At 51.7% G+C, this 24,156-nt stretch overlaps 1 protein-coding gene across 4 annotated transcripts in view; it reads left to right on the plus strand.

Annotated features, from left to right (window-relative positions):
• The window catches only part of RPTOR (regulatory associated protein of MTOR complex 1), a 104,845-nt gene extending 81,516 nt beyond the window's left edge, over positions 1-23,329 (plus strand). For 2 of the 4 annotated variants that reach the window (XM_027667534.1, XM_027667536.1), the window contains 11 exons: positions 1,559-1,664; positions 3,627-3,741; positions 4,388-4,512; positions 5,753-5,857; positions 8,823-8,870; positions 14,057-14,163; positions 16,174-16,301; positions 16,390-16,476; positions 19,096-19,212; positions 19,384-19,513; positions 20,991-23,329. In XM_027667534.1, the coding sequence (XP_027523335.1) occupies positions 1,559-1,664; positions 3,627-3,741; positions 4,388-4,512; positions 5,753-5,857; positions 8,823-8,870; positions 14,057-14,163; positions 16,174-16,301; positions 16,390-16,476; positions 19,096-19,212; positions 19,384-19,513; positions 20,991-21,059 (1,137 nt within the window). In that variant the 3' untranslated portion in view covers positions 21,060-23,329. The remainder of the gene's footprint in view (positions 1-1,558; positions 1,665-3,626; positions 3,742-4,387; positions 4,513-5,752; positions 5,858-8,822; positions 8,871-14,056; positions 14,164-16,173; positions 16,302-16,389; positions 16,477-19,095; positions 19,213-19,383; positions 19,514-20,990) is intronic. The other 2 variants (XM_027667535.1, XM_027667537.1) reach the window with 1 other exon arrangement.
• Positions 23,330-24,156: the final 827 nt, after the last annotated feature.

Raw genomic sequence — 24,156 nt, forward strand, 5'->3', positions numbered from 1 at the left:
GGGAGAGGAGTGAGCTCCCTGCAACTGCTGCAGGAATGTTACCCAGGGAAAACTGGATCTACCACTGGAGCCGGGTGCCAAATCCTCCCTGCTGCCCTCCTGGCACCCACTGCCATGGCATGAGGGAGAGATATGGTGTTAGAGAAGGAAAACTTGGCTGACTTTCAAAGGCCCTGCAAGGTGGGAGGGTTCAGGTGTCGCTGGTTTGTGCCCGGGGGAAGCTGGCAGGGTGATCCCACAGCCCAGCCCTGCTGGTGGGTGGGCACGGGGGGCCAGGATGCTGTTTTCCTGTGTGCTCTGACTCACTGCAGTGGTGGTCCAAGGGCTCTTCCTTGGCCTTTTAGGGCTTACTTTAATTTATTCCCAGAGAAGCTGGATTTTCATTAAGGTGTAGGTGTCATCTCTCCACTCTCAAATTCCTTTGATGTATTTTAGCTCAGGTTTGTTTATTGCTTTACATTATGGTCGTTTGTCATTTCCTTTCTAATAGGTGTTGTACTGAAATAGAAGTGCCTTTTATTTTTTTTTACCAAGAGGAAAGGTGGAGGGTGGGCTTGTTATTTTTTATTTGTTTTAAAGAAGCAGAAATTCAGCTCTGATAGTGTTTTCCAAAGTATAGTGTGTTTTGAAGGCACTATAAGAGTGACAGATGATTTAAGTACTTTCTTATCCAGGGAAAAACTGTGTTTATGAGGCACAGGGAAGGAGTGGAAGGACTTTGTCTCCCTGCTCCAACAGTTACTCCTTTGGAACAGCCAGCATCAAAAGAAGCTGGATCAGAGTCCTGTAGCTCAGCCCCTTCACTGATCCAGGAATGGCTCCAGAGCAGGGGGGTTACTGGTCTTGGACAATGTTCTAAGCATTAAAAATGCTACACCTCTTATGTAGCTCCTGCCATGTTTGGGGATGAGATCACATGGCTTACTCCTTTTGATCCTGTGCTCTGACTAAGGGGGGGGATACCCGAGGTGGGAGCAGCACTGGGACCTCTCCCATCCTGGGCAGGAGCTGCCCAATCCTGACCTGGCCTTCTGCCTGGAGCACAGGTTTTGCAGGGAAGCCATGGAGTGCCAAAACCTGGAGCTGTGGAGTGTGAATAAATATCATCAAATAGCTCAGAATGGCTGTGGCTGCTCCACAGTTTCTGGGGGAGTTTTGTGTGTAATCAAACCCAGGTGACACGGGGGGATCACGTTCCAGTGTGAGGAACCGAAACAGGCTGTTACTGGTAAATGGTGGTGGGACCCTGAGCATCCCGGGGATTTGGGAATGAGCTGTGACCTTCTAGGCCTTCAGTCCTTGACTAGCAGGAGAAGAAGGATTTCAGTGGGTTCTGAGCTGGCTGGAGCAGAGCTGTGTTCCCCCTTTGGTCTCAGGGTTGCTACGAGATGCTTTTCAGCTGAGGAGTGTTAAACAGAGAAATCTGGATTGTACTGAGGTCAGACCTCTGTGTTTGGAGGGGACGGGAGTCACAGGGACTGTGGGATCAGTCAGCTAATTCCTGGAGTTGTGATGGTCATTGTTGGTTTGTTTTGTGTATTTATTGCTCTCCTGAAAGATCCCCGAAGAGCACGACCTGGAGAGCCAGATCCGCAAGGAGAGGGAGTGGCGGTTCCTGCGCAACGCCCGGGTCAGGAAGCAGGCCCAGAAGATCATCCAGAAGGGTGAGTGGTTTGTTTCCCTTGTTCAGGACACTGAACTGTAAAACCCCAATTAGTGATGACCCCAATTAGCGGTGATCCTGTGCTGACCCTCACCCATTCCCTCCTGGTGCAGGTGAGGTGACGCTGCTGCAGGTGTGTCACTGATGGTCGCCCCCCTTTCTGTTCTCAGCTGCTGGGTTTGTTCACCACAGCAGGGAAGTGACCCCCTGAAGTGCCCATTGTCTGCCCTGCCCACTGAACACACGGCTCCATCTCAGCCAGGGCAGCTCCAGGCTGGCTGACCTGTGTGGGAGCCCCAGAGCAGGGACTCCCCCAGGGAGAAGGTGGAATGCTGGCGGATAAACTTTACAGCTGCAGAGCTCAGTGTTTGATGTGGGACAGACATGGCCATGGCAGAGCAGCCCTGGAGCTGCTGGACATGCCCCACCATGCCCAGGAAAGACCTCAGCGATGTCTCTCACGTTCTCTGCTCTGCTGAGCTCTGTAAATGATCATTTACTCCTTATATCCCATTATATTTTGAGTATTTGTGTGTATGGCTTTGTGTGTGCTGCTTCCAATGTGCCTCAGGTTCGTGTGAGCTCTCCAGAAACCTGTGTTTATTTAGGGCTCTCCGAGGCAGCTTCTGGGCTGGAATTCTCTTAGCACAGGAATTTATTTGAATAAAGTGGAACCTAATGAAAGTTTCAGAGGAATTTGCATCCCTGAATTATCCCTGCTTCTTGTGTGCCCTGAGCAGCAGAGGCTGGGGAGCTGCATTTACAGGAGCTCCTGGCATCTTTCCAGTGGCATTCCCGGGGCAGGACCGTGTGGTGGAGGCTGGTCCTCCCTGGGGATGCTCGTGGAGGCACATGGAGCTGGAAATCCTAATGTGCTGAATGGAAAAGTGCCCAGGGCTCAGCCTCGTCGTCGGGAGGTTCCTGAGCTCCCTTCAGTGCCATGTGGAGCTTCCTGTCAGGAAACTGCAGAATATCATCAACCAGAGAAACAGGAATGAACCTGGAGCCCAGGAGATGGCCTGGGAGATCTGTTTGAATACAAAGAAGGGGATTTTTCATGCTTGCCTGGAGAAATTAAATCTCTTTCTAGACAGTGTTCATATTTGGTTGCTTGACCTGAGTGACTAAAATGCCACTATTCATTAAAAAAATAATGAAAATGTGAAATATTAAAAAGAATTAAAATAGACTTACAAGCTTTTAATGAAAATTAGATTAAATGGATGCATTCTAAAACAAACTTGAGCTGAATAGATGTCTCCTGGGCTTAGGGGTTTGTGTGATGAATTCGTAGTGTGCCAAAAAATAGCAGTGTCAGGGGTCCCAACACTGTTTGTGAATAGGAAACTGCTCTGAAGACAAGATGGGAAAAGTCTTTACCCATCGTTTTAAGGTCTCCGTGGAAAATACATTTTTCATTTGCAAATTAACCTAAAATATAAAAGAAATTAAATGGAAGCTTAAATAAATAATCCACAAGCTACAGTGAAATGCTGTATTTTAAGTTGAAAAAAAGCATTTTCATTTTTTATATTTTGAAGAAATAGTGTTGGGTTTTCTCTCGATACAAACTGGTGTTTCCCTGGCCTTGGCTGTGCTTGTTCTCTTTGGTTGCCAACGTAAAGGACCCCCTGATTTGTCACCACAGTTTTTAGTTTGTGCCTTAAGTTGTGACACAGTTGGTGTGGGGGAGTCGGGGCTGTCGGTGATGGGGGTCTGGGAAGCTCCTTGAAGGAGGGGAGTGCTGGGGGTCTGCTGGTGAGAATGGGGGGCAGGAGGAGGGGGGGAGTGGGACACCTGGCTCTGGGAAGCCGGGGTGGTCCAAGCTCCCTCCCTCAGGTGGGACAGGCTCCCAGGGCTGAGCTGTGCTGCCTCCTGTCCCTGGGCCATTCCCAGGGCTGAGCTGTGCTGCCTCCTGTCCCTGGGCCATTCCCAGGGCTGAGCTGTGCTCCTGTCCCCGCAGGGATTTCCCGGCTGGATGATCAGATCTTCCTCAACAGGAACCCCGGCGTCCCCTCGGTGGTGAAGTTCCACCCCTTCACGCCCTGCATCGCCGTGGCCGACAAGGACAGCATCTGGTGAGGGGATGGGGGGCTCAGGGGGCTCTGCAGGGCACCTGGGGGTCACCACAGGTGCCACAAATATTCCTCCTTTTCCCTGCCCCTTTCCCCCATGGCCATCCCTCCCTCTCAGGGCAGGGACGCAGGGTAGAACCTCCCAGAGCTCAGGCCCCGAGTCCTCCTGTCCCCGAGTCCTCCTGTCCCTGAGCTGCTGAGCTGGGGCTGCAGAAGGATCCTGGCAAGGTTACAGCACTTAGGGCTGGGACTCTACCCTGTGTCCTTCACAGAAGGTTGAGGTGTTTAAATTCTTCTCTGGGAGGATGGGGAGGCCCTGGCACAGGTTGCCCAGAGAAGCTGTGGCTGCCCCTGGATCCCTGGAAGTGTCCAAGGCCAGGTTGGACAGGGCTTGGAGCAACCTGGGCTAGTGGGAGGTGTCCCTGCCCATGGCAGGGGGTGGGACTGGATGAGCTTTAAGGTCCCTCCCAACCCAAACCATTTCATGATTCTATGATACATTATTAGTAAAATGATGCCAAACTCCAAAGGAGAAATCCAAATTGAGCTGGTATCCATGAGATATAATTGGATAATGTGTACATCTCTTTATAGCTTACAAAGAGAACTGAGAACTGACTTGCTGTCTTGCTATATTTCTCTCCCACAGTTTTTGGGACTGGGAGAAAGGGGAGAAGCTGGACTATTTCCACAATGGGAACCCTCGGTACACCCGGATCACAGCGATGGAGTACCTGAATGGACAGGACTGCTCCTTGCTGCTGACTGCCACAGGTAGAGAACACATTTTCCCACGTATGAGGGCAGGACTGGGTTTGCAGAATTTGCAGAATTCCAGTCTGGGTGAGCTGTTCTGGATTTGTCCCAGCCTGACCCTTCCCTCCCCTGCACTCACCTGCCTGCTCTCAGCTGAGGAGGCCATTTCCAGGATCAAATCTGAAGGTTGTTTCTGGCAGTCCTGAAATCTCTTAACTAGGTGCTGGAAAGATTTTCAAAGGACTGACAAGTCAAACATTTGAAGTGTTCCATTCCCAGTCCCAGCTTTGTTCGTTACCTCATTCTGAATCTTTACCTATCATTGCAAGGGCAGGGTCACCTCCCCCTGTAGAACACCTGGGCAAAGGGGATTTTAGTTCATTAAAGCTGTTGTCCTGAGCTGAAATCGTGCAGCAGCCAAAATTTAAGAACTCAAATTCTGTTCCTTGTGCTGTTTTCAGTGTAGAGCAGGTGAGGCTCAGCTTAAGCACTGAACTTTTCAGGTAGTTCTGAGTTCCTCTCTAGGCCATCTCTCACCTCAGTAATTCTCCAGAAGACCCCGTTGCATCATGTGGGATTGTATGAAGAGCTCTGCCCCATTCTTTGCTCTGTAAAGCTGTGAGTCAGAGCAGCTCCTCTCCCAAGGAACCATTCCAAACCTGTCAGTAGGAGTGTTTTCAACAGCTTCTCCAACTTCCCACTGAACTGTGCAGGTTGGGTGTAATTAAGGGAGCTGGAAGAGGAGCTGAGAGGGCCTTTAGGACGTTTTCCTTTCAATTTATTGATTCTTAGCACAAAAGTTTCACAGATGGGGAGAAAATTGAAAAAATACACAATGTTCTTGAAAGATTTGCTGCTGATGGGCTGGGCTTTGGTTCAGCTGCTTCTGTGGGGCTGTTTTGTGTTGAGTGGGTACTTATGTAGCTCTCGGCACCAATAGCGAGGAGGACAGAGATGAATCCTGGAGAAAATGAATGATTGAGGGAAATGGAGAAACATGTAATGTCAGGTGTTATTCAAGGGAAGGAGAAAAGCTCTTCCAGAACAGTTCCAGTAGAACAAAGCTTTAGGTTTCACAGATGTGTGATTAGAGAGGAAAAACAACTCTAACAAAAATAATTAAGTTCAAGTGACACTCTTGAGTTTTGGAGTCTGTGCGACTGCGGTTTTGCTTCTCTTCTTCCTCATGCACAAGGAACTGTGAGAGCTGCATCAGCAGTGACATTGCTTTGTGTTCTCTCCCCCTGTGCTCCCCAAGACGATGGTGCCATCAGAGTGTGGAAGAACTTTGCAGACCTGGAGAAGAACCCAGAGATGGTGACGGCCTGGCAGGGGCTGTCGGACATGCTGCCAACCACACGAGGTGGGTCCCCACAGAGTCCTCTTGGGGGGAAGGCAAAAACCAGCCTTTGTACAGCTTTGCACGTTGCACCTGTGATCTCCTTCAGCCCGAGCTCCAACTTTGGCACTTGTTCTTCGCTGTTTATTGTGGGTCAGGAGGTGGCAAAGGAACGTGCAGTCTAAATCTGGGATGTGCAGAAGGGCAGCACAGTGAGACATTGGCCTGCTTGGAATGGTATAAAAGTTGGGTAGAAAAGGGTGTAAAAAGGAATACTGGCGTCCAGCCACATGTAGGATGAAGGCAGAAAATCAGTAACCCTGAAGTCAGTTTTAGGGCGTTACAGGAGGTTTTAGGGCATTACAGGAGGTTTTAGGGCATTACAGGAGGTGGACATTCCGTCCATCCGAGACCTTGTCATGTACTGATGCTCTAATGGCAATTCTCTGTCACTTGAATATTTTTAATCAAGGCTTCAGGTTTTCCTGTGTGTGCTGTAGTTCAATCAGCACTTTGTGGGATTGATGGAGGAACTGCTGGATGAGGCTCCCTGGCCTGTGCTATGCGGGAGGTCAGACGAGATGACCATCATCATTCATCCTGACCTTAAAAGCTGACAATTCTCATTTCTGAGCTGATGTGGTTCATCCCAGGAGCCTGACACAGCTCTTTTAGCTATTCATTGGATTTTCCTGGTGCTGCCTGGGTGAGCTCCTGTCTGTTATGTTTCCCTTAACTCCTCACAGTTTGTGTCAGGGAAGAGGAGCTGTGTTTGAGGTGAGTCCAGGCTCTGCCTCGCTGAGGGATGTGCTCAGAACTGATTAGGAGCTGCTGAAAGTTCAGAGCCCGCTGTGCAAATCGCCGTGGTCCCAACCTGCCCTTTAGAGGTGTCAGCAAGAGCAGGAGGGACACAGTGGGGCTGCACTGGGAGGGAAAGGCCTGGCTCTGCTTGGGCAGAACAGGTCCAAGATCCATCACGAGATGCCCTTTGTAGTGTCACTCTGTATTTGTTTGCCAACACCAGCTTTCCTGCACGTTGGTTAACGTTTCCCATCCCTGGATTCAGGATTTTGCATCTTGGTGCTGGGAATTCCCCCGGACTGCCCTGACTGTCAGCTCTCATGGTGTTCAGGGAGGGTGGTGACAGCTGCCCACTGAGCTCCCTCAGCCCCATCCCATTTTCCTGCCTTCTTTTCCACGTGCACTTTGCATGATTGTCCCTCACCCTGCCCAGGGTTCACCCCCTGGAAGGATTGTCACTGTTGGTGTCTGATGCTGCAGAACAGGCTCAGAGCTGAGTGAGCTGGAGAGTTGGGTAGTTGCATTTGCCAGAACAGGAGGGGTTTTGCCTGTTTCTTTCCCTTATGGATTGAAGCAGTCTGGGGCTTGTTTTCTTTGCCTTCCACCTTCGCAGCGGGTTTGGCAGAAGAGAAGGACAGATCCCTTTGTGGAGAGAGAAATAAATGTACCACTTCAAAAGAACTATGTGGAGCAAGTCCCCGTGGAAATGAGACTCTTCACAGTCATCTGGTGCCAAGACCATAGTTGTGGTCCAGCACTGGCTCATAAAACTGAAGATGCATCTTTGAAGCTGCAGAGCTCAGGAGTTTTACAGGAATTTGTTTGCTCCCACTATTGATTTCCTTCCCTCCTCTCCCAGCATTTCCCCTGTGTCATAATGCCACACTCATCTCTGACTTGCTCTTGAGAACAACCAGAACATGACTTTCCTGGGCCATTTTCCCACTTCCAGAAGGCAAGAGGAATATGCCTCTGTTGAGCAGCGTAGGAGGAACATAGACCTGATGTACTCTGGAGCTGTGCTTTCTCAGCAGGAGACTTTGGGAATTCTGGCAGTTTCTCTAGAAAAGAGTGTTTGCAGGCTGGGGAGCAACACAGGGACCTGTGGCCTGGTGTGAGTATGTTCTCATACAGCAACCTGAACAGATCTACCACATCTGTGGAGGGTCTCTGTGACAAAGGGAACAAGCCACAGCTCCACAGTCAGAAAGGCCTTGTCCTTGAAAACAGCACAGTTCTGGAATTTGGAAAAATGCAGAAGTGGGGCCAACTGGTTCATAGTCATCAACCGTTCCTTGTGTGCTCCCTGCAGATCCCTGTGGTGTTTTCCCTCTCCAACCAGCAAAGGGAACCAGGATATCACTTCTGAAGGACTTGGCCTGGTCCCTTCCTGAGCACCTGGAGCTCCCTGTGCAGGAGAGGGTGGTGGGGCCCTGGCACAGGTTGCCCAGAGAAACTGTGGCTGCCCCATCCCTGGAAGTGTCCAAGGCCAGGTTGGACAGGGCTTGGAGCAACCTAGACTAGTGGAAGGTGTCCTTCCCAATGGCAGGAGTGGAACTGGATGGCCTTTAAGGTGTTCCTTCTAACCCAAACCATTGTGAGATTCTATTTCAGGACTCTGTGATTCTCCAGGGTGGCCCCACGGTGCCTCACCCCCCGTTTGCTGCTCTGCTCTCATTGCCTGGGGGTTTCATGGCTAAAACCAGTCTGTGTCTGGGGGTCACTTCCCATTTAGGAGCTCTTCAAACAGAGCACCCATGAGTTGTTGCACTCTCGGGGTGCTGGTTACCTGCCTGCCCTCCCAGGTGTGGGCAGAGGAGCCCCGACCTCCCCCAGCAGCAGCCCCGTGCTCTGTGCTCGGATCCGTCTGTCACTTCCCAACCTACTTGAGAACTGGGAGCAGCTGAGGCAGGGGATGGTCTCCTTGTTCCAGCAGAAATGTCAGCTCTGTGCTGCTGCCAGGCAGCCCGAACCCTCACTCCACACGACAGGCTGGTGGCTTCCTGGGAATGCTGTGCTGGAACGAGTGCCCGCGCTCGGATGGTGGCATGTGCTGCTCTGGGTGCTGCTGCTTCTCTTTTGGGATCTTTAACTTGAATTGCTTTTTCTAATGCTTTTTTAAGATTATTTTCACTCTGGCTGACCGACTCACCCTGAGCACCAACCCCTCATCCCTGTCTCCTCACAGGTCTGGCCCGAAGGGTTTCAATCTATCTTGACAGAAGTAAGCAGGGAGGTGAGTGCTGCTTTCCTGTTCTTGTGCTCAGGTGGGTGGGAGGAGCTCCTTGGCCACCCTTGGGGTGGTTGGTTGGGTTTTTGGTGTGGTTTGAATGACTGCTGGGTCCCTGTGGTTCCTGGGAAGCTTTGCTTCCACCTCTCCCATCCCTTGACTTGTGTCTGTGTCCGTGACAGCCACGAGGAATGCAGGGAACTCCCTGGGCAGGCACAGCCACTGCTGGGAGAAGGGAGTCTTCATGTCAGACTCCCTGAGCTCCCTGCAGCCAGAGGAGGTGTGGGTGAGATGTTCAAGTGTCTCTTTTCCAGGAAGGTATCAAAGCATCCCTGGACTAAAGGGTTTGAGTGACAGGTTCCAAAGGGGAACCACCATAAAGCTACTGTGGGTTTATTTATAACACACTTTAACTGTAAAGATGATGGGAAGAGGAAATGCTGATGGATCTTTCCCAGGAGCCTCAGAGTATGGGACTTTTGACAAGGATATGCCAAAAAGGAAAGAGGGGAAATTTAGGTTAGATCTGTGGAAGGAATTGTTGGCTGTGAGGGTGGGGAGGCCCTGGCACAGGTTGCCCAGAGAAGCTGTGGTTACCCCAACCCTGGAAGTGTCCAAGGCCAGGTTGGACAGGGCTTGGAGCAACTTGGGCTAGTGGAAGGCTGTGCAGGGTCTCTGAGACTCTGGATCCTGACCCCTCTTCTCCCACAGCTGCCAAGGGCTTGGGGGGAGCAGATGGTGATGTGTCAGGGTATCCTGGGGGCGTGCGTGGCCAAGTGTCCCTGGCTGTTCATGGTGACATCGTCACTTCAGGATGTTCATCAATTATTAATATTTGCTGACTGATAAGAGCTGGCTGTGTCTGCACTGATTAATCACCGAGGCTCTGGTGGCAGGGGGTGATTCAGAGCTCATTAGCTCCACTTTAGCACATCTCTCTGGCGGGGCAGGAGTTAGTGGAGCTGCTGTGTTGCTGTGAGTGCCTTGCCCTGCACTTCACTCCCAAATCCACCAGCAAAGGCTAAAATTAGCACGGCTTGGCTGCAGGGAATTCCCCGCTCGGTGAGCCGGGCATGCAGGAGGTGGAGGGGATTCCGGCCACTCCGGTTGGATCGATCCCAGTGACGCCACCCGACCACAGTCCCGGCACACGGATCGATCCAAGCCTTCTCCAGCATCTTCAGTCCTCCTGGGGACAAATGCAGCACAAGGATTCCTCCCATCCCACTGAAGAACTCTTAAATATGTATGGAAACAGCTCTTTGCCTGACAGCAAAATACTTCAGCAATAGTTAGATGTTGCCCCATCCCTGGAAGTGTCCCAGGACAGGCCGGACAGGGCTTGGATCAACTTGCTCTAGTGGAAGGTGTCCCTGGCCATGACAGGGCGTGGAATGAGATGAGCTTTAAGGTCCCTTCCAACCTAAACCATTCCATGATTTTATGATAAAATATCCTGGGTTTGTCATTATAATACAGAAGATCTGTTCTCATCACTGAGGCTTCCATGAGGAATTTTTACCAGAAGGAAGACTGGGAACGGTCTCTTCATTCTGGTATCACTGGGGATAAATTAAAGAAACACCAGTGGCTTACTGGGCCAGGTCCTGTCAGGCCACTGGGCAGGTCATTCCGGGAATCCCTGGAGTTGGTGTGAGCACGGAGCGAAGTCTGAGCTGGGACATTCAGCTGGGAAGGCAGCTGAGCTGGCAGGAGTCAGGGGGTGCTGGTGTCTTGCCCTTCAGGAGTAAGAAGTTTGGGAAAAGCACTGTGTTCCTGGTCAGATTATTTTATGGCAATAAGATCACTGGAGGAATTGCAGCTCCAGGGGTTTGTGTTCTTTTAATTGGATTCCCAGCATCCCAGCTCCTGCTGTCCCTCGCTGTGCAGTCCTTGGCAGGAGGAGAGTGACACTTTTTGAGAGGATGTTGTAGAAATTAATGATGAGTGAGGTCATCCAACCCTCCCACTGCTTCCTGGAAATTAAAGCAGGGATGTGCTTTACTGCTCAACCAGGAGGGCCCGTGATTAAAAAATGATCAGTCAGAATCCAAGATGCTTTTATACTGTGTTCCATGTGGATATTCCCGATCCCACTGAAATGCCAAGGACAGGCTGGCCACGTTCCAGTGACGTTACAGATGAACGCAGACGCTGGGAATGCAGCTGCTTTCACCCGGGTTAGTTATGGAAATTTATACAGGGAACTGCCCCATCCAGACCAATTGCTCAGAGGGAATCCTGAGGGAACAGCTATGGGAAGTCACACTTTCAGGAAGGGCTGTTGGTGTGTGTAAACTGACGTCATACGGAGCTGCAAGTGCTGGTGTTAAAAGACTCAAAAACAAACAAAAACCAAACCTAAAACCAACAACTCACCACGGACCTTTAAAAATGGCTTTTCCTGAACTGTGGAATATTTGTTGCTCATTATCTAAGGACATAATACTCCTTAGGGGAAAACAGTGATCCTCACTCCTGATGCATTGCAGCAGTGCAGGGCTGGGACGCCACTTCGGGCAGTTCTTGCGTTCTGGGAGCACCAGGGTTCCACCCCTGGCCTGTGTCAGGCCGTGTCACAGCCTTGTCCCCGTTACTCCGATTCTGTGAGGAGGTGGGAGTGTGGAATTAGGGCGGGAGGTGAGGCAGAGCCCGGCTGTGGGGTTGCACAGGTGCGCAGAGCATCACCTTCCTGCCAGGAGGAGGCTGAGGAGCAGCTCAGGTGCCAAAGCCGTGAGCCAGAACGCGGCGGGTGAGCTGCAGGCTCGGTTGTAACATCCTGGAGAAGGACCTCTGTTAATTAAAAAGGAAATGATCGTTAGTATTAAGTCCCACGTTTGCTTCTCATCCCAAAATACTATGAATTTAGCATGGAAACATGAGCCAATCCTGGATCATTTCTACCAGGAGAACGTTTGCTCGTATATGGAAATAGTTCAGCTATTTCTGTCTCGTTCCACGCTGTCAGTGTGTGCTTTGGATGGAACATTTCCTTCCCCCTTACCCACTTCCAAATGACTTAAATGTATGTACAAAGGCTTTTCTTCTCTTCAGACAGCTTGGAGTTCTGGTTCAGCATTCCCAGTCACATCCTGGGCTCCCCTTCTTGGTCAGGGCATGGCTGGGGAGCAGTGGGAGCGTCCCCCTGCACGGAACAGCCCCTGGAGCCGCAGCCAGACGGGGCTTGGTGCTGATCAGACAAAAACACCTTGGCTTCAAACGGGGAACCTAACTGGGAAATTGGGAGTTTAAAGCTGCCTCGGAGCACTTTGCCTGCTGAACTCCATCAGGGATGGTAATGGCCAGATCCATCTCAGCTGCCAGGTTTATCTTGTCACATGGGCCATAAACGAGATGACAAATGCAAACACTTCAGTGATGTTTATCATCTCAATCACTGCCTGCTTGTTTGCCTCAGCTCTCCAGCCCTCCGAGCTGCCAGGCAATCTGAAGGAACAACCCATTTGACTAAAGATAAAGATCCAAGCTCCCAGCTCAGCCGAGAGTCCCGAATTTCCTGCGGTGAGGTGACGGGCTGTCAATAAATGTCAGCAATCTCTTCTGTGGATGCAGCAAGATCAGGAATTGGCTGGCTGTGATGCTCAGGAAGGGGAGATGGGAAAATGTTTTATCTGGATCTGTGCAAAACAGGGTCATTCCGTCATCTTTGAGGAAAACTCAGTGTTTATAGGATGTTTCTGTCATTTCCTTTGTGCCCTGTAAAGGTGGTTGTTCTGATACAAGGTACTTGTGGCCCTTTGGTGACAAAGAGCATGTTGGGGTAGGCTTAAATTTCGTGCTGGGGCTGATTCCTGGCAGTAAACACAGAAAAATTCACATTTGTACCTTCTGGACAAGCAAGCCGTGGAGTGGAGACACGAGAATGGTGCTGAAGGCAAGTGGCTCAGGGCAGGAGCTGCAGTCCTGATGCATTGCAGAGGGTTCTGACTCTGGGCTGTGTGTGGTTATGAAACACTACTCGGCACCAGAGGCTTGGTTTGGCACAGAGGAGAGGGTGGACAACTGCTCTGAGAGGCAGGAATGCTGCTCTGCAGGGCAGGGATGCTGCTGTGGGAGCCAGGGCTGCTGCTGCCTCTGCCCTGCCCCAGGGGCTGCAAACAGGCACCAAACCTGGAGCTCTTCTCTGCTTCCCTCCTGTGGTGCTCCTGGGATTTCTTGTTTCTGTTTTTAACAGATGAATGGGAGTCTCCCTGGAAATCCCATAGATTTGGGGTTGCTCAGCCTTTGCAGCATTGAAAGCAAACAATAATGGGTGTGTGGCTCTGCCTTGAACAGGACATTTCTGAGCTGTGGAGGCAGCACACAGGTACAAAGTACCTTCCAGTAAAATGTACAAGAATTGTTCCTTGGAGGTTTTTCCATACCAGAATCAGGGGGTTCATTGCCAGTGTTTCCCAGAAAGGAGGTGACCTACACTCACCCTACTCTGGGAATTCTGTCCCAGCAAGGTTCATGAGCACACACAGTCTGTCTGTAAGCAGGTGTCAGGTGCTTTGAGGATAGAAAATCCCTTGTCATGCTCTTACAAAATGGATGGGATGTTGTTCTGAACTTCACCTGGAGATTGGTCTGTGCCCTCAGAGATGAGGAACAAAAGCTCTTGTAAAGGATTTTAGGTGTTGTCATTGCAGAGTGTTCCCGTCCTTACCAGTCTGTGCAGCAAACTGGTTTGTGCTCCCACCAGCTGTTAAATTCAATATATTGCAGCTGACTGACTTTGCTGTTCCTTATTGAGAAACATTTCCCACATCTTTGTGTTGGAATGAGGAATTGTGGTGATCCAGGGGCTCTCAGATCTTGCTCTGTGAGGTGTCACCAGTTGAGTCTTCAATCACTGTTTAATCTGGAGTTCTCATGAGGTGCTGGATAATTTATTGGCCCCTTGGAAGTCCCCAGCAGTGTCCTGGAAGCTGTGCTCCCCTCCTGCCAGGACTGGCTGCACTCGGCCTCTCTGAGCACTCAGACAAGGGGACAAAGGCATTTTGGGCTCCAATCCAGGAGCAGCTGATTGGATCCCCTTTGGAGGATGTGTGGATGTGTGTGTGTGATTTTAGATTTCCTCTGACAATGACGGTGTCTGACACACGAGGTCAGGAGAGCTGATGCTCTGAATGAGTGCAGCTCTGCCCATGCTGATGTTGATTTGCACCCCTGCCTGTGTTCTGTCCTAGGGGCAGGGATGGTGGTCGACTGGGAACAAGAAACTGGGCTCCTGATGACGTCGGGAGATGTGAGGATAATCCGGATCTGGGACACGGATCGGGAAATGAAAGTACAGGTAACACCTGTGTGTTTGTCCCAGGCACCTTTTCCCTCCTGGAGCACATCCCGTGGGTGAGTTATCCCAGAGCAGCTGAGACTCAGCTGTGAGGAGCTGCCAGGTCCTGGAGCTGCTGCTGTTCTTCCCTGCCCCAGGGTCATGGTCCAAGATCAGTAAAACCACACACACACTCAGGGAGCGTGTCAGGGCTTTCTTGGAAGTTGCTGCTGTTATTGTGGATAGGCAGCAGTGTTTGGGGAGGGTGAGGATCTGGAAGCCAGAGGCAGGCACCAGGATGCAGATTGGGCTTCCTAATTAGCATGTAATTGAAATAGTGTAAATCTTTAAAGGCCCTGGCACAGGTTGCCCAGAGGAGCTGTGGCTGCCCCATCCCTGGAAGTGACCAAGACTAGGTTGGACGGGGCTTGGAGCAACCTGGGATAGGCAGTGGAATGGGATGAGATTTAAGGTCCCTTTAAACCCAAACCATTCCACAATTCTGTGATTTGTGAGGAAATTCAGGGGTGAGTTGGGTTGGTGGTGGAGCATTTGGACGTTCTGCTGCCATCTCTGCTCCTCTGGGACACACACGGAGCTGGTGATGGAGCAGCACTGCTCCAGTGCCTCCCAGCCAAAGGTGTGTGTCCAGGAAAGCTGAGTCCGTGTGGAGAGCACTTCCATACCTGCTCAGTCCACACCTGAGCCAGGACCCAGGGTGTTCACACCTCAAACGAGGCACCACGAGGGCAGTTTCAGTCGCACGTAACTTTCTGTGCCATAGAACAGATAAAAGGCACTGCAAGAGTTCATGTCAGTCGTAACCACAAGGAAGTTTCTCAGAAATTCCAAGGAGGAGCAGCTGGTCGGTGAGAACGGAGGCACCATGCTGGAATAAAAAGGAAGTCGAGTTTTCAAAGCTTCTCGAAATTAATTACCCTTGGATGAACATTAATTGCGACACTTTGACCCCGCGATGCAGGATAATTAAGCCTCTGTTAATCTTAATTACTTTCGCATATTATTTTTTTCTATGTAAATTAGGGAGCAGCAAAATTCAGGAGGCGAAAATCTTTTAAATTATGATGATTAATGATTGCACCGAAAGTGTCTAAAAACATGTTGTTTCTTTTTTTAATTGGAAAGATTGGGTTGTGTTGAAATTCAAGTGATTGGAACTTCCTGACTCAGTAACTGGGAAAGTGAGAATCAGCACAAAGAGCAGGAATAATCCAGGAGGATAAAGGTGCCTTCCCTCTTTGAAGTACAAAACCCCACACCTCTGGAAGCACTTGGGCTGGAGCTGCAGGAACAAGTGCTTCATTTGCACTTCTGCTGAGTGTTGCTGCTTCAAAGGAGGAGCTGGGGGTGGGCTGGGGCTGGAGCAGCCCCAGGGCTGGTGCATCTCCCAGCTCAGCCCAGGCTGGAACAGCAGCTCCAAAGGTGAATCTGCACAGAGGCAAAAATAGGATTGAAGTGTGAAATGAGCTCCTGCAGCTCCAACGGGTCCTGAACAGGTTGCCCAGAGAATCTGTGGCTGCCCCATCCCTGGAAGTGGCCAAGGCCAGGTTGGATGGGGCTTGGAGTAACCTGGGCTGGTGGAAGGTGTCCCTGCCCAGGGCAGGGGGTTGGAATGAGATGAGCTTTAAGGTCCCTTCCCACCTTCCACCCACTTGCTCTCTTTTACTTGCTACAGGCAAAAGGATTGCTCGGAATAATCCCTGTGCCTGTTGGGAGGAAGCACATTTTCAGTTAAAACTAGTAAAAACAGCTGAGCAGCACTGCAAAAGCAGGCTGGGAATCGTGGAATCATGGGATGGTTTGGGTTGGAAAGGACTTTTAAAGGTCACCTCATCCAACCCCCTGCCATGGGCAGGGACACCTTCCACTAGCCGTGGTTTCTCCAATCCCCGTCCAGCCTGGCCCTGGACACTTGCAGGGTTGGGGCAGGACCTTGATGTAGGACCGTGAGGGCAGTGAGTGCAGGGCAGGCCGTGGTCTCAGCGTGGCTGTGGTGTGCTCTCTCCCCAGGACATCCCCACTGGAGCTGACAGCTGTGTCACCAGCCTCTCCTGCGACTCCCACCGCTCGCTCATCGTGGCGGGGCTGGGGGACGGCTCCATCCGCGTGTTCGACAGGAGGATGGCCCTCAGTGAATGGTAATTCCCTCTCCTTCCCAGGCTCCCTGGGATCCTCGTGCTTCCTCCTCCTCCTTGCCCTCCAAACGTGTCTCTCCTTGTTCCCCAGCCGGGTCATGACCTACCGGGAGCACACGGCCTGGGTGGTGAAGGCCTACCTGCAGAAACACCCCGAGGGCAACATCATGAGCGTCAGGTACACGAGATTCTACTCTTTGAGCTGTTTTCCCTTGCACACAGTTTGTTTTCCCCTTTAAATTCTGCCTCTGGTATCCCAAGAGCTGAGAGGGTAAAGCTCTTTAGTTTGACGTTTGCGTCAGTAATTAACTCCTGCTCCAAACTCCGTGGGGAGAAGGCAAAAAGGGATGTGGAGCTTTCCTTGGAAGGCTGTTGGTGTGGCTTGGGAGTAAACAAGAAGCTGGAATCACCATCACGAGGCGTGTGAGGGAGGAAGGGAGCGAGGCAGGAGCTGAAGCTGGATATAGAATATGTGGTGGTGGTGGGTCTTTATTGCCAGTGTCTCCGTGGGGTCATTTGGGAGAGAACACGAGGAGGAAGGTTGATGTTGCATCTGTCAGACATATTGCTGGGCAGGATTACTGTGCTGCCTGGCAATTTTCTACACATAAATCCATTTCTGCCTCCTGGTAAATACTGCAGCGAGAGCAGCATATACTGATTTGGCCATTAAAGAACAGCAGAATATAATTTATTGTCACAAAGCCACTGTTTGCACACAAAGAGCCTCTTTTTCTTGATTACAAAATGGAAACAAAGCGTAGTTTTCTGGGATTCAGAACATTCCTGAGGTGGGGGATGGGCCAGCAAAAATGTATGAAGATTTTCAGAAAGGGGATTATGTGATGCAGCTGCCAGATTTGTCGAGCTCCCATATTAGAGTTTTTAATCTTCCTTTCCCTAAGCTCCTCCAGCAGCTCCAGGGGTCAGCTCTGTGTGCCCCAGGGCTGAGGGCTGGGTGTCCCCTCTCCTCAGGGCCCTTCTCAGCCTGGGCTGCTCTCGGGGCTGGAGGGGTGTGAGGAGCTGTTGTGCTTCAAAAGACAGGTCTGGTCTCCTCCCAGAGCAGCTCAGGTTGTGCACATGAGCCACCTCACTCCCAGTTCCTCCCAGTTCACTCTCTTCTTCTTCCCCATTCCCTCTGCTTCAGCTGACAGCAAGATCCAAGAAAAACAAATGTTAGGACATAGTGAGATCCTGGTGTAACTACTCCCTGAGAAACACAAAGGTGTTATTGCTGGTGGAGCAGTTCTCTGAGTCTCAACAGAACTTTTTCCCTGGCCCAGGAAGGGATTTGGGACACAGGAGTGTAACTCCAGCTGGATCCTGCAGCTCCCCATCCTCCAGCACTGCTTCCCCAGTGATGTTGTGTTCAGTTGTTGCTTCTTGTTGCCTGTTATTGTCCAACTGGGATGTGTTTCCTGTGTCATCCCTCCCCACAGAGCTTCACTTCCATGCTGAACCTCTTCCACAGTCTCCCTATACATTCAGAACCATTTTAAAGTCCTGTAAAGGTCCAAAGCTTTATATGAAGTCACTATATTTGGTCTCTCAAACACTATTTCCATCTAGTCTTTAGGATGTAAATCAAGTTTAATTTCTCTTAAACTTAATTATGTGACAGCTGGAGTTGCAGCTTCTTACAATGCTCTAAGTAATGCTGTGGAACAGCCTTTTGGTCAGCATTAGTTATTCCAGAGGTAGGGAAACTGAAGGCAATATTCTGATTAATGCTTCCATTGTTCTCAGCTCCACTGGGTGATTCACATTTTTGTGGCCATCAGCGATTTGGGAAAAATAACTCTTTAAAGTTGTGGTGCCAGAGGCCTCACAGATGCTGCTGGGAGAACAGGATCAGGTCATCTGGGATTTAAATGCCATGGGAGACTTTTCTGTTTGTCTTTCTGTGCCCCAGCTGACCAGTGTCTTGGCCCCATCCCTGGAAGTGTCCAAGGCCAGGTTGGACAGGGTTTGGAGCAAGCTGGGATAGTGGAAGGTGTCCCTGACTGTGTCAGGGGGTGGGAATGAGATGGGCTTTAAATTCCCTCCCAACCCACCCCATTGCATGATCCCATGATTACGAGGAGCTCAGAACAGATGCACTGAAGCAAAGTCTCCAGTCCTTGGCTCCAGGGCTGTCAGAGGGATATGCCCTCTTGGCATCTCACAGGCAGGATTTTCAGGGTGGATTTCAGAGATCCTTAACAAACAGGAGTCATTTGTGTTTGAAAGGTGCTTCCTCTACAAGCACAGTACCTTGTCACTGCTGCTGCTGGTTCCCCCCCTCTTCCCTGACAAAGCCATCCCTGGGATGACACCTGGCCCGAGCATCCACAGGATCTGTTAGACCTGGTCACCTTTGGCAGCAAGGACTGTTGTGGCCGTGTCCAGACACTTGGAGTAATGGATGGCACCAGCACATCCCATCTGCTCTGAGCTCTCTAATGCAATTTCCTGCTGTGCCAAGCAGCAGGAATTGGGGGCTGACGTGGAGCTGGGTCTATTGGGTGTGACAGGCACGCTGGGGGATGAGCTGTGAGCGATGGAGGCAGTGAGGGATCACTCCTGAGGGCAGAGCAGGGCTGTTTGCTCAGCACTGAACGTGCTGTGGACGGGCCCACATGTGAGTGACACTGGTGGGAACTCGGCCACACTGAGGGGGAAGGCAAGGGCACAGTTCTGCTCTGTCCTCATTTCCCACTGAGGCAGTCAGCTCACAGACAGCCCTGCAGCTCCATGTCCTGGGCTTTGGGATCTGCCTGGGGCACAGCCTGACCTTGAGCAACTCCTGTGTTGGCAGCGTCAACGGGGACGTGCGGTTCTTCGACCCCCGCATGCCCGAGTCCATGAAGGTCCTGCAGATCGTCAAGGGGCTCACGGCCCTCGACATCCACCCCCAGGCCAACCTCTTTGCCTGGTAAGTCCTGGGACCCTGGAGAGGACGACTCGCCCCCACAGACATCATTCCTGGGGCCTTGTGTGTTCCAGAGCTCTCTGCACACTGGTGTGACACACAGCTCTGCCAGGCAGCAATATTGTCCCTAGCCAGCATTCCCAGTGACTCCATGTTCTCTCCATTCCCTTCCAGTGGCTCCATGAATCAGTTCACTGCTATCTACAACGGGAACGGGGAGCTGATCAACAACATCAAATACTACGACGGGTTTATGGGACAGAGAGTCGGAGCCATCAGCTGCCTGGCCTTCCACCCTCACTGGGTCTGTGTCCCCTGCCTGGCTGTGGGGTTGGCATGTCTTAGTGTCCCTGTGGGAGGGCTCACACTTCCAAATTTTGTGTGCTTCTCTATTCCCTGCTTGGGCTCTGCAGAGGAGTCTCACCCCGGGTCTCTGGGGCTGCTCTCCCACTGTTTTACGTAAAGCTGATGCTGTGCAGGAAAATGCACGTCAGGAAAATGGGAGAACTGCAGGAATTGAAGGCATAAGCTGATAAAGGCTGGAATGAATCAGAACAAAAGGAAATTTGGAATATGTCACAGCAGTTAGAGAATCTGGTTGCTGCTCAAGTAGGAGGCAGGTCCCATCTGCGTGGTGGACTTTGCTCACCCGGGGATGAGAAGAAACAAAGGAGATGGAAAACCTGAGAGAACAATGTGAATGGATGGGAAAACAGGAAGGAGTTAAAACAGTTATTTTAGAAACCTGCAGATCAGCACACAAATATTTAATATGTAATAGAAAAGCAGTGGGAAGGATCAAGGGCCTGGAGGAGGGGAGGGAGGAGCTGTGTGACCCTGTGAGGGTTTGGTGTGAGCAGGATGAGGAAGGTGGTTTTCCTGCCTGAGGGATGTGTGTTTGACATCCTGAAGGTAGAGGGCTAAAGGAAGGCTCATCTCAGTTCTGAAAAGCCTCTTTGCAGGAAACCAAGAGCGATTTTGCTGCCCTGCAGTTGGGGATGGAGGAAGAAGTGGGGAAAATCACCTAAAATGGGTTTGCCAAATAAGCAAAGCAAAGCCCTGTCCAGCCCAGGGCTCCCGGCCGGGCCTGTCCCGTCCCTCACTGCAGGAAATGCTCCCTTTCAGCCCAGGCAGCTCCTAACCAGCAGATTTGCAGCCATTTAGAGAAATTATGTTGGCATTTGGCAGCTAATAGTCCCCATAATTTTTCCCTGTGGCTGAAATGGGCCTGTAACTGGCTGGGAGTGTGGGTGCTGCAGGAATGCGTCAGAGCAGACGCACTCAGAGCTGGAGCAGCCGCGTGTCCCTGCTGGAATGTCACTCTTACCTGCCCCTGTCACTACTCCACACCTGGACCTTTGGGGAGGCAGTCACAGAAGGGGAGGCTGAGGGAGCTGGGGGGGCTCAGCCTGGAGAAAAGGAGGCTCAGGGGGGACCTTCTGGCTCTGCAACCCCCTGACAGGAGGAGGAAGTCGGGGGGGGGAGTTGGGCTCTGCTCCCAGGGAACAAGGGACAGGAGGAGAGGGAATGGCCTCAAGGGGATGTTCAGGTTGGACATCAGGAAGAATTTCTTGCTGGAAAGGGTGGTCAGGCCTTGGAAGGGGCTGCCCAGGGAGGTTTGAAGTCCCCATCCCTGGAGGTGTCCCAGGAAGGCCTGGCTGTGGCACTCAGTGCTCTGGGCTGGGGGACAAGGTGGGGATTGGGCACAGGGGGGATCCATGGGCTGGGAGGGCTTTTCCAACCTGACTGCTGCCGTGACCGTGAGTGTGCTCTGCCCACAGCCCCACCTGGCCGTCGGGAGCAATGACTACTACATCTCGGTGTACTCGGTGGAGAAGCGGATCAGATAACGGCGAGCGAGCGGGTCGGGGCAGGGCCTCCTGTACATAGTGAAATCATCGACTTGAATGTTTCGTGTTGGCTGCTGCTGCACCCCATAACTTGAACATTTGTTTTTCTGACTTAGCTACTGATGGGTTTGACAAGGGGAAGAGACAATCTCCTTTTTTTTGTTTTTGTTTTGTTTCGTTTTCCAGCTATATCCTCTAAAAGCTACAGAAAAGGAACATTTATTTTTGTTTCCAGTGGTTGGCTTCTCTGTCAGAAACACAGCTCCTGAGCTTGGAAGGACTTGGATGAGGCAACACCCTTGAGAAGGGTCTTGGTTTAGTCTTTGTTCCTTGTTTTGCTGGAGCGTAGGTTGCTTCAAGGACTAAGTCAGGACTCACCTACAGCTCCATGGGACCCTCCCGCTGCTGCCAACCCTGTGCCAAACAGAATTCCTGGGACAGGGCAGCGAGACCTGAGCTGTCTGTCTGCATGGGATGTACCTGCTCCTGCACTGCTGAGCGGGGCAAGGGAGGCAGGGAAGTGTCTCCTCTGCATGAACCTCCTCCTCCCTCCCTGCAGCGTCCTCTCCACTGGAAGCAAGGACAGAAGGTGACCTGGTGGCCCAGGGAGGCAGGAATCCTGGGGGAAGGTGCTCAAGGAGATGAGAAGAGCAGGGCAGGATGCCCCACACTGTAAGGCTGCACATGAGGAAGAAGAGGGAAGGAAGAGAATGAAGATCTCCAACGTCCCAAGCCTGGAGCAAATCACTTGTGTCACCACATTCCACCCAAGCCCACAGTGCTGGTGGGGAGCCCGGGACACCTTGGCACTGTCCCTCCTGCTGCCACTGTCCTTCTGCCCACAGGGAACTGCACAGACACGTCTGGTCCCCTGGGAGCTCTGCCCGGGCAGCGAGGGGGCCCCGGAGCCAGTCCATGAGCAGGTGGTCACCGAGGTGGTGGTGAGGGTCTGGACACTTGCAGCTGCACACACTGTGTGGCCACGGCTGTGGCTTGTCTGTCCCTGGAACTGGGCATGGAACCACCTGGGCTGAGCATGAGAGAATCACTAAGGAGGGGGAAGACAGCAGGTCACCTGCTTTGAGCAAAGCACCTTTGTCACAGCTATCCAGGGAGAGCCTGCTCCGTCTTCCGCACCTTCCATGTCTCAATAATGAATGTTTTTGTCCCTTGGGATCCATGCAGGGTCTGGAAATGGGTGTGGGAAGGGGGAGGCAAAGCCAAAGGACAGGATTCCTTCCAGAGGTGGGATGTACCTGGCTGAGAGCAGAACTTGCTCTGTGCAAAACTGACTGTGGCAACCTGCGAGGTCCAGAAATTCCCAGTTTTTCTTCCAGCCAGTCTCATGGGATCTGCAGACTCCCAGCAAACAGCCAGCCATGGTGAAGGAAACACTGGTGAGGGAAGGGGTGAGAAACCTTCTGTCCCTGTGCTGACGGTGACTTCACCTCTGCCACACCCCCTGTGGTGTGTCTGACCTGTCACTGCTGCTGCTGCCCCACGTCTCGTGTTCCTGTGTGTGCTGAGGCACCTGGGCCAGGGCCAGGGAGGTGGCCTGGTGGCCATCCCAAGGTGCCACACACATGTCAGGACTCGGGCTTGGGAGAGGGTCCTCAAACCACGGCCGGGCGCCGGGGCCTCACCGAGCGCTGTCCCCCGTGTCAGGGAGGCCAAGGGCCACGTCACAGGATGATGAATCAAAGGCTTTAAACTTAAAAACTACCTAAAAATCCACTTTTTAAGTTACCCAAAGTTAATTATGGTCTAACAGAGCTGTGCCTCTTCCCGACCCGCTCCGGCGCAGCCCCAGCGGGGTCCCCTCCATGGGAGAGCCAGAGTTTGGGATCACACGTAACCCATTAACATTCACAGCTTAAAAAAAACAATAGATTTTTAACTTATATCAGTGTATTTGTTAAAGGACCAGGAAATACCTGGCGAAAGGGGAAGGTGTGTGGTGGGAGCCACTGCTCCTGCCGGGCTCTGGTGCAGCCCCACATCCAGGACGTGGGATCTGAAGGAACTCGGGCTGTTGAGCTTTCTCCTGAGCGTGTGTGGGCTGTGCTTCCACAGGTCTGATGCAGAGATTCAATCATGGAGTTTAACCAAGGATCTGGAGAGTGTCCTACCTTAAAAGTTCACTTATCTCTATTTATTTTACAAAAATAAGATTTAAAAAAAAAATATATAAAAAACCCCACACGATTGTAATGTGAGAGTAAAACAATTACAGACAAATAAATGGTTAATAAAAAATAAATGCAGAAACACTTCCTGGTGTGAGGACCCTTTCCTGGGGCAGGAGGGGGCCCGGGGGCAGCTGTGGCCCAGGAAGGAGCTGACTTGGATTTGGGGTGCTGGGCTCCAGGTGGTTTCCCCATGGAAGAGGCCAGTTACAGGGGGAGGTGTTGGGAGACAGGCCCTTGTCCCAGCCCAGGAGCAGCAGGAACAGGGTGATCCCACTGTGCAGCTCTGCAGAGCCCAAATCCAGCTCTGGAGTGCTGGCTGCAGCCCCGAGAAATGAGCTGGATTGGATACGAGGGAAAATTCCTTCCCTGAAAGCCCTGGCACAGCTGCCCAGGGCAGGGGTGGTGTGACCATTCCTGGAGGGATTTAAGTGCAGTGTGGATGTGGCACTTGGAACATGGGTTAGTGGTGGCCTTGGTGGTGCTGGGGGATGGTTGGACGTGATGGTCTCAGAGGGCTTTTCCAACCTGAACAATTCCATGATTCTATGAAAGAATTCAGTGTTGCCCCTGTAGCCCCTGGCCCCTCCAGCACCCCATTCCCTATCCCTGCTATTCTGTATGTTCCACATCTCCTATAGATGCCCCATCACCTATATTCCCCCATTCCCTATATTCCCATCCCCCATAGTACCCTCATCCCTATACCCCCCATCTCCTATAGCCCCCATTCCCTTTATTTCCATGCCCTATATCATTCATTCCCTATAACCTCATCCCCTACAGCCCCCCCATTCCCCATGCCCCCTTTCCCTATATCCCCATTCCCCCTATCCCCATTCCCCATATCCCATTTCCAGTATACCCGTTCCCTGTATCCCATATCCCATTCCCGGTATCCCCGTTCCCCA

Source organism: Corapipo altera, unplaced genomic scaffold, assembly GCF_003945725.1.
Source record: "Corapipo altera isolate COAL_440 unplaced genomic scaffold, ASM394572v1 305, whole genome shotgun sequence".
Classification (NCBI taxonomy): Eukaryota; Metazoa; Chordata; class Aves; order Passeriformes; family Pipridae; genus Corapipo; species Corapipo altera.